Raw genomic sequence first — 11284 nt, 5'->3', positions numbered from 1 at the left:
TTGTCTCTTGTGAAAATTTTGTCAGCCTTATTTTGGCGCCCCCTGTACTTGACGCCCGGGAACCTATGTACCCTCCCTGCCCCCCTAGCTACGTCTCTGTACTAGAACAAAAAACAATAAATATGATTCTAAGATATTAAAGGATTACAAAAATACCGCTTGTGTCAATTCATGCAATGTCTGATGGTCGGATATTTTATTAAACTTTCATAAATTTTATTCGTTATAAAGAAATTATTTTTATTCTATAGAAACAATTTTTGTTTGTAAAATTCCAAGAGACATCAAAAAAATTCTTATAAAGAGATTTTCGTTGTATAGAAGTTCGCTATAAGGAGGTTCGACAGTATGTGTGTGAATGAACAAGTTAGGTTAAGCTGCAGTTGATTTCATGAAAATATTAAATATATATTAAATATTAATATTAATATATTAAAAATATTAAAATGAATTGAGACTGAAAACTAATAATTTGATTTACAGGCAGATTGAATTTTGATTAAATTTAAAGATTTAAACTTCATTTGTCAGGAGTGGCAAGATGGATGTGCAACTGTGCAATAATATTGTTAGAAAATAATTTATAAAGTGTAGCTGCTCCGCCAATCTAATCAACTCTGATGCATCACATTATCACAGACAAGTTTTCACACGTACATTGTATATGTACAGTACATACACACATACGTGCATACACATACACACAATTACATACACATGCACAAACACATATACATGCATACACACACAATCCCATACACACACAAAGGCAAACAAAAATACAAAAAGCCCACATTTGCTCGAGTTAAATTTCAAACATGACTTAAAATAGCTGTTAATAAATAAATGAACTTTTTTTCTTAAAAAAATTTGTTTCGCAAAATTTAAGTCGAAAATTTTTCGATGTGCTAAGATGCATTGTGCGAGCCACAAAACAAAATATTTTTTCAAACGAGCGTCGCGATGCAGCTAACTCAATTAAGCTTCCATTCATGGGTTTCTGCGACATATTTTAGAATTACATTCAAACTTTTCTTTCTACTTTTAAAACATTGATCATTTTTATATGGACATTTTATAAAAAAAAATGCTTGTTTAAATCTTCTAAACCTTCATTTTATGTGTTACACATGTTACGCTCGTCGGTTATATCCGTCATGTTGTAACGAATGTTCAGCTTCGGAAGTTAAAAAACGTCTTTCATTTTCATGTTTAAAAATTTTGGAAAAATATCATTATAACAAATAAATTATAATTTAGATAAAATAATAACAAAAAACAACAATGTTAATAATTATAATTATTTTATTATTATTATTATTATTATTATTATTAGAATATCATCCTCTACATCTACCAATGTCCATTGCTGCCGACTGGAATTGAATACTTAAATCGTACGTAAAAATGTAAAAGGTTATTTTTAAATTTAGCACACACACACGTTCATGTTCAATTTGACTTGGAAGTAACATCTAACTGATTTTAAAATTGTTGTTGTTCTGCATCCGTTGTTTTTGATGATTTTGTTGTTGTCTAGATGTTCGCGAGTGATCAATCTGTTTGCGCGGTTCGTTCGTTTTTTCGTTTAAAAAACTTTCGAACTTCAAATCGATGAAGTGATCTGCCGGCAGAAATAGTCAGTTCATAAATAATTCTGTAATTGTGTCTCTCTGTGTGTACCTTTTCCTATGTGTCCCTGTGTTTGCGTGTTGTTATTGTTGTTGCTATGTGTTTGTTTGTATTGTTTCATAGGAATGTATGTATCATTGTATTGCTCATTACCATAGTACCAATGTATGCTTTGTATGCCTGCGTATGTGTATCTAACGATAGACTTTGTATTATGTGTGCGCGTATGCATTCGCGTTTGTATATCATTGTATGTATCTGCGCGTGCGTATGTGTATATCACTGTATTATAGTATCACTGCATGCATGTATGTGTGCCTGCGTGTGACAGTGTTATTCATCTTCTATCTCACACACTAATTATTTTAACAACACATTTGGTGATTAACAAATTTATTAATTAAATTATAACTGTTAAATTTATTCGGCTATGTACAATCACACACACACACACACAACACACACACACATATATAATATATATATATATATATATATATATATATATATATATGCAGTAATTGATGGAATCAGTTTTTTATTATACATTTCCCAATATTTCTAACCGAATTCTTGTCGTCATCATCTATTTTACCCAAGTTAGAATAATATGCAGCTTCTAATTCATTCTCGAGTGTATAGGACTTATTTCAATTTTTCAATCCTCTTCACTCTTCATATTCTAACTTTATTCTGTATTTCTATTCACAAATATTCTGTATTTATAAAAATAATAAATTAATATAATAATAAATGACTACAAGAATTTAATTAGAAATAATAAGATTTTACTAAATCCAACGCAAGAATTTCGGTAGATTTGATTTCATGAATTACAGCATTAATTATAGTCTTTTGCCGGCATTCATGTATTATTATTATTATTATTAAGAAACATTTATTAAACGCTAATTAAACAATTTCATAAGCGTTCTCTCAAAAACATAACAAAATGTTATATGTGACTGTTCATGAAACGAAAATCAAAGTAACAAATTTTACAATTTCACAGAAAATAAAAATGTCTTTAGTTCTTTTTTAAATAAATCCAGAGAAGTTCCCGATCTTCTTAACATAGGTGGAAGGTTATTCCAAACAGAGAGACCAGCCACAGCAATGTCCCTAGAACCAATTTGCAAACGCGTGACTGGCACCCTTAGCAGATTCAAATCATCCGACCTGAGATAGGAAGATGATGCTGTTTGTTTTCTGGTAAATTTATTTTTCATGTATTCAGGTGACATGTCATTTATAGACTTGAACATGAGAACTGCAATTTTAAAGACTATCCTTTTGTTAATTGTCAACCAGTGTAGTTCATTCAAAATCGGTGTCACGTGATCATACTTCAAACCACCAGCAACGAGTTTTGCAGCTCTGTTCTGCACTGACTGAAGGACGGCAACTGATGATTCCGGCAATTTGTAGAACTAACTGTTGCAGTAGTCCAAACGAGATGTGATGAAGGCGTGGACCAACGTTTCCAAAGTAGGTCTATCCAACGAATGTCGAATTTTATACATGCTTCTAAGGTGGATAAGACTTGATGTACAGATCTTTTTGATGTGATTTTTCATTGATAACTTGTTGTCAAGCAAAACACCCAGGTTGGAAGCAGTATCAGCTAATGGTATATCAACATCTTCTATTTTAACAGAACTAAAATCAATTTTCAGACGTGTACAGGAGAAAAAGAACGGGTCCCAAAACTGAGCCTTGAGGTACCCCTGACGTTATGATGGAAACCTCTGATACTGAGTCATTAAATGAAACCTGTTGTGTCCGATTTGATAAGTATGATTCAAACCATCTATATACATTATTCGTTACCCCGTAATTTTGACGCAGTTTTGCCAGAAGAACATCATGGTTGACGCAGTCAAACGCTGCCGACATATCCAAAAACGATAGTAATGATATTCTCTGAGCATCTGCAGCGGCGAATAAACTTGATACGATATTTAATAATGCAGTTTCGGTTGAATGAAACTTCCTATATCCTGATTGATTGAGAGGCATTAAATTGTTTTCTGTTAGATGATTCAACAAAAACTTGAGAACAACGCGCTCCATGATCTTTGAGATGAACAGAAGGTTGGATATCGTCCTGTAGCTTGCTACATCGTTGACATTACCATTGGCTTTTTTTAAAATCGGGACAACCATAGCATGTTTGAACCCAGCAGGAAATTTACCCAACCTCAGGCAGAGATTGAAAAAACTTGTAAGAAAGCAGATGAACAAGTGTATATATTTCTTAAAAATATGCGTCGGAAAAATATCTTGTGAACTTGTTTTTGAAGGAGAATTCATTATGATGCCTTTAAGTGATGATATGTGTGGCAGTCAATGTGTGTGTGTGTGTGTGTGTGTGTGTGTGTGTGTGTGTGTGTGTGTGTGTGCTGACGGCATTGTTATCTGCGTTGATTTGTGTGGTGATGCCTTGCTGAGCTCAATTGTTTTATTGCAGTTGAATAAATCAAACTTAAGCTTAGTTAAACTCAGAAATCATCGTTATTAACCGTAACTGCGTCGTTGTATGAGTACTTGGGTTCTAATATATGCCTGCCTGCATACATGGCGTGATTTGTTTGTTTGCGTTCGCGTTAGCTGTTTGTTAGTTTGCTCTTTGTTTATGGGTTATGTGTTGGTTACGTATTGGTTATATGTCATTCGTGTGTTGTTTATGTGTCGGTTATCTTTTGTTTAGTTGCATTTTTTCTTATTCATCTTTGGCTTATTGGGCGTTCATATTTTGTTTATTGTTACCATTTATATGTTAGTTTGTTTGTGTCTATGTATGTATGCATGTATGCATGCATGTATGTATTTATGCATGTATGTATGTATGTATGTATGTATGTATGTATGTATGTATGTATGTATGTATGTATGTATGTATGTATGTATGTATGTATGTATGTATGTATTGCCTAAAAGAATTCTTAACATGCTATATAAAGAGCGATGCGAACAATCACACTTTCCAAAGCTCAATCCCATTCACAACCGCTATTCGCCACGACAAGCAATCTGACTTTCGATCAAATGAGTACATATCACGCGGCAAAATTCATCGACAAACAATTGACTGGTAAACTACCTCCTATTTTTGACGGTTATTATAAACGAACGAAGAATCAAAGGCGCATCAATTTCATCTGTTCCAACAAATCAAAAACGAAAATTTTACATCAACACATCATTTGAGAGGACCCAGAATTTGGAATTTTTTATTAAATAAAGGATTTAATTATGACAGATCGAACATGCAGAACTTTAACTATCATTTGAAAGCATTTATTAGTTTGATTAATTAAAATCACTAGTTTTAAGAATATAAATTACATTTTTATAAAATATTTATGACATCATGTATGCTCAGTTGTATGTATGTGTGTGTGCTGACGTGTACGTAGATATTTTGATATACGTATGTGATCCTATTTTCTTCTATCTATAGCTTATATAGATAGATTCAATCAGGTATTCTATATGCAGTTTTGTATATAGAGAAATATAGACCTAACTTATTATTAGGATCAATTAGTAACATCTCAAAGCTAATACATTCCATTTAGAGAATCTGAAGTTTTTTGTGGTGCACGATGATAATATTTTTATGAACAGTTAGTAACACCGTAAATATAATATACTCCAATTAGAGAATCTAAAGTTTTTTGTGGTACTCGATAATTTTATTTTTACGAACAACTAGTAACACCGTGAACTTAATATATAACATTTAGAGATTCTGAAGTTTTTTGTTTGATGGCTGTGCCCGATGATTTTGTTTTTGTGATCAATTAGTAACATCTGAAGGTTAACATATTTCATTCAGAGATTCTGAAGTTTTTGGCTTAGGTGGCTGTGCTCGATGAGTTTTATACTAACTCCTCACAGTCAAACTGCACCTTATTTTCTTTATTGAGGTCAATAAATTATTTCGTTTCGTATGTATGTACGTATGTATGTACGTATGTACGTATGTATGTATGTATGTATGTATGTATGTATGTATGTATGTGTGTATGTATGTATGTATGTATGTATGTATGTATGTATGTATGTATGTATGTATGTATGTATGTATGTATGTATGTTTGTTTGTATGTATATATATATGTATGTATGTATGTATATATATATATGTATGTATGTATGTATGTATGTACGTGTGTGTTTTTATAAATAAGCTTATATAATTCTGTCTGCACGTACATACGCCTCGCATTACAGACTTACAATATAATGTGTCTTTTATGTATGGGTGCGTGTGCGAGCCTGTGTGCGTATCACCGTGGCTTACAATACAATATGATGCGCTGGTACATGTGTGTGTGTGTGTGTGTGTGTGTGTGTGTGGTGTGTGTGTGTGTGTAAACAGGTTTCAATATTGTAAAGTTACGTGTGTGTATTCGTGTGTTTCTGTGTGTGCGTGGTGTATGTTTGTATGTATGTATGTATGTGTGTGTAGGTCTGTGGTGTGTGGATATGTGTGTGTGTAGGTTTGAGGTGTGTTGATGTGTGTGCGTGTGTGCGTGCGTACGAGAGTTGATGTGTGAAGAGTAGAGGCAGGCGTGCGCGGAGAAGCCGAGTTAGATGATGCATTAAAGATATAATCCTTGTAAAGAAGTGTTTTATTAAGGAAGATAAGAACTAAGTGAAAAAGAAATTTTTTTTGAAAAAATGTAATAAAATGATATAAAAATAAAAATTTTTCGCTGCTTTTGTTTTCGCAAATTCTTTTTCGACATTTTTATATTCATTTTATCTCATTAAATTTAAAAAAAAAAGATATATTAGTGCGTTTAAATATGTTATAAATAAGTCGGTAACTCCAATGGAATAAATCTTCGACTGCCTACTGAATCGTTTCAGATCTGCTGGGCATTTCTTTCTAATGTTCTTCAAAAAAAAAAATTAAATAGGTTTTGCCCTAGGAAAGATAAATTTTAACAACAGCATAAACAACAACATCGACAACAATAACAACCTAGACAACAACATCTCATAAACAACATCACAAGCAAAGAGGTAACCATCACCGTATTCAACAATACAAACACAACCCAAACAGCATAAACAACCACGAGGTAAACAAACAACAACACGAACATGAACAATAATAACATAACAAAGGAGTATAAAAACTTAAAACAACACAAACAGCCACAACGTAAACAGCAAAAAAACAACAACACAAAACAACCACTTAAACAACAACATAAACAACAAATTTTCAGACAAACAACATGATATAAACAAAAACATGATAATAAAAATAAATTAATAAAATGAAAATGTGACTGACTTCTACCCAACTTTATTCATTCAATTGAAAACCATATTATCGCTAATAATTAATAAAATTAACAAAATTATTACATAAAAATTACGTCATAAATTATTATAAACATTGCAAGTAATTCATCCAACAACAACGGCAAAAAACATATCCACATCTCTTCGTGACGACCGCTAATTGTATGGTACTTCAAACATACAAACACAGCAACCATCGTCCTCAACTTACAAGTTTTTACATGCACGCCTGCAAAACATTGAGGTTTTGTTGTTGTTGCTGTTTGTTGCGCTAAAATAACAAAATCATCAACAAAAAACAAACAAACATACATACATACATACATACATACATACATACATACATACATACATACATACATACATACATACATACATACATACACACATACATACATACATACATACATACATACATACATACATACATACATACATACATACATACATACATGCATACATACATGCATAAATACATACATACATGCATGCATGCATACATGCATACATACATAGACACAAACAAACTAACATATAAATGATAACAATAAACAAAATATGAACGCCCAATAAGCCAAAGATGAATAAGAAAAAATGCAACTAAACAAAAGATAACCGACACATAAACAACACACGAATGACATATAACCAATACGTAACCAACACATAACCCATAAACAAAGAGCAAACTAACAAACAGCTAACGCGAACGCAAACAAACAAATCACGCCATGTATGCAGGCAGGCATATATTAGAACCCAAGTACTCATACAACGACGCAGTTACGGTTAATAACGATGATTTCTGAGTTTAACTAAGCTTAAGTTTGATTTATTCAACTGCAATAAAACAATTGAGCTCAGCAAGGCATCACCACACAAATCAACGCAGATAACAATGCCGTCAGCACACACACACACACACACACACACACACACATTGACTGCCACACATATCATCACATTATCATTATCACGTAATCATTATCAAAGTGCATAGTGCCGTCCACAATTCAAAACATCTTCACAGCGTTGTCATAACAGCAGCAGAACGTTATTATCATACTATTGACATCATTCAAGATCACAGTAACATCAACACAGCCTTCTTACATCACATCATCACCGCAACATCAACAACAATGTCTTAACATCAACAAACATATTCAACGTCATCTTCTTATTTTGCTTCGCATTACACAGGCATCACCATTATTTCATGCATCTGCTGAACTCCCGACAATAATATTTTTAGAAAACGGCTTCACAAATAGCGGCAACATCACGACATCAACGACATTACATCAACAAAAAACAACATCAACAACCTAAGTAACAATGTCAACAACTTAAATAAAAACATTAACAACAACTTAATAACAACGTGAACAACAACTAAAACCCCAATCTCACCGAAGTCGTGATCTCACACGCACAACACCATCAGCAACAACATCAACAACGTCACCACCAACGCCATCAGCAACATCGTCAACCACAGCATCAACAACACAACATAAATAACAACTTTATCACCGACAACATCAACAACAACAACATCATTCGCAACATCATTCCCAACTTCATTCCCAACAACAACAACAACATCACATCATCCTTCACAGTATTAGCAGCAGCAACAACAACAATAATATTAGTAGGTTTATTATGGACGCATCAGCAGCATTACATCAACATTAGCAACGAGAAATCAACAATGCTTCTCTAGCAAAAGCAAGAAAGCGTAAGAAGTAATAATGTAAATGGGCCTTTATTGAATTTCATAACAACCGCTGTATCTCTTAGGAACAGATCGTGTTCATATTTTTTTTCTTCATGATGTTCATGTTCTCGTTGTTCACGTTCACGTTCTCGTTGTTCACGTTCTCGTTCTTCATGTTCATGTCATGTTGTTTGTGTTCTCAATGTTCATGCTGTTTGGTGATGAGCTGTTTATCTGAGTTGTTTGTGTCTCCGTGGTTCAACAGTTACAACTTGTGGAGGTCATCATGTTGCTACTTGCTGCTGCTGTTGTTTATTTTTGTTACAAATGTTGTTGTCGTTGTTGTTTGCAGTTCTTAACCATCTTTAATATGCATAATTGTTTTGATACGTTGTAACTAGAGCCTTGCGCGGTTGGAATTTTCAAAATAACCGCAAAAAACCGCGGTTGCGGTGCGGTTTTTGCGGTTTAAACCGCGGTTGCGGTGCGGTTTTTGCAGTTTAAACCGCGACAACCGCAAACCGCGCAGGGCTCTAGTTGTAACATTGATACTACTTTTGTTTAATTTGCTGCTGAAACGATTGTTGTTGTGGTTGCTAATGTTGACCGTCTGATTTTTTACCAATGAAATCAGCATGGCATTATTGTTGCTGTTTCTGCATCATAAGTTGTGTATTTTTTTATAACGAGTCTTAAAAAACAAAAAGTAAACAAAAGCCGTCTTACAAACAGACATACAAACAAACAAACAAACAGAAAGACAGACGGACAACAATCAAAAAACAAACACACAAACAAGCAGACAGTCAGACAAACAAACGAACAACGTTCAAAGAAACTAACATTCAAACAAACATGAAAAACAAATGAACACATATGAGAAAACAAAAATACAAAAATAACTAATGTAGGCAGATGAACATGAAGTATAAACAGGCAAACAAACAGATAAACAAGCAAACAAACGAACGAACGAACAAACGAACAGACAAACAAACAAACAAACAAACAAGAAACAACCAGTCACTATACAAACATGCAAGCAACTGCTTCAAATAAAGCAAGCTCATTAACAAAAAGATTCTTTCTACTACGTGTCCATCTGTACTTTCGTAACCGTCATCATCATTACCGTTATTAGCATCATCATCATCATCTTCTTCATCATCATCATCATATTAAACATCATCATCAACATCATTATCAATATCATCATTAAGATAAAACAATCGAGCAAAAGTTTGTTCGTTTATCAACTCAATAATTTTACTATCAGTTTATCAACTCAATAATTTTACTATCTAATAAGTTACAAAATATTACAAGTGGTGATTTGTGGTACTGTTAAAAAATTTTAAGCCATTAAATACTTAATAATATTTCAACCATCTTGTTAGTTGAAAACGAAACAAAACAACCAGCCAACCAAACGGAAAAACCAATTAACCAGCCAACCGGCCATTCAACCAACTAACCAGCCAACCGGCCATTCAACCAACCAACCAACCAATCAACCAACCAACCAACTGAACCTCACCTAAAAGTAAGAACAGTGAGAGGTCTGTAGGACTTATGACTTGCATCGCTCGCCACATCCATGCCCCAGAAATCATGATGGAACAAATCCAGGAAAGACATTGGGTTTGACACATCCCTATTGTTCACGACTGCTCTGACGTCATCATACACAAATTGGCCCCAAACGGTTTTGTAGTAGCAGACGATTGCTGCTATGATCGGTAGGATGACGTTATAGTGGGAGAGGTAGTTTGGAAGGGTTGGGTTTTGTTGCGTGCCATGATCAAAATGTTGTTGATGTTGTTGTTGATGTTGTTGTTTTCGTTGTTGATGTTGATGCTTTTTCTGTAACTGGAGCTGTTTTTGTTCACAATGACGCGGTTGTTGTTGAGGAAATTGTTGTTGGGAAAGCCGATGTTTTTGTTTTATGAATTGTGTCGGTTTCATTTGTTTGTGATGCTTAAGAAGTGGTTGTCTTTTTTGATGTTTTTGTTGCTGCTGCTGATGATGATGACGACGACGATGATGATGTTTGTAAGGGTTGAAAACATGTTGTTGAAGAGACTTCATCCAATCAAACATGTTGATCAACTTCATTCTTCAACTGTTGGTCTTTTGATTTATTGCTCTTTAATTCAATAATTCAATTATTTTACAATTTGACTTCTGAGAATTATAAAAAAAAATGAAAATAATATATTATATCGTATATTATATTCTATTCTAATTCTGAAAATAATAAAAAAATGAATATATATTTTTTTGTATTATTACATATTAATATACAGTCCCGTGTTGTTGAATGTCTTTTCAAGAAATTGATAACCGCTAAATGGGCAAAATCATTTAATCAAATTTGTTTTATAAATATATATATATGTATAATATTCTATAAATTCTACCGAATGTTTGGCGTTAATATGTTTGTAGTTCGTTTTTTCGATTTTTCTCACTAAAGTTTTTTGGTGAACGTTTAGTTTATTAAAATTGAAAATAAAATTATTTTTCGAATTCATGCTGCAAATAAGGCCATATTTCGATTCCGAATGAATCATCATCAGTGCTCCTTGCTGTAAATACAGGGAA

The 11284-nt window shown here is 33.2% G+C and overlaps 1 protein-coding gene across 1 annotated transcript in view; it reads right to left on the bottom strand.

Moving 5' to 3' along the window:
* Positions 1–10402, bottom strand: part of HELRODRAFT_142417 (hypothetical protein) — a gene marked incomplete at both ends in the record, with an annotated part of 13927 nt that extends 3525 nt beyond the window's left edge. Inside the window, one exon of the mRNA XM_009019133.1 lies at positions 10218–10402. Coding sequence (XP_009017381.1) covers positions 10218–10402 — 185 coding nt within the window. The remainder of the gene's footprint in view (positions 1–10217) is intronic.
* Between the last annotated feature and the right edge of the window lie 882 nt (positions 10403–11284).

The sequence above is a fragment of the Helobdella robusta genome, assembly GCF_000326865.2.
Source record: "Helobdella robusta unplaced genomic scaffold HELROscaffold_23, whole genome shotgun sequence".
Taxonomy (NCBI): domain Eukaryota; kingdom Metazoa; phylum Annelida; class Clitellata; order Rhynchobdellida; family Glossiphoniidae; genus Helobdella; species Helobdella robusta.
Note: the sequence above shows the minus strand (reverse complement) of the source record. Positions and strands in the feature narration are given on the sequence as shown.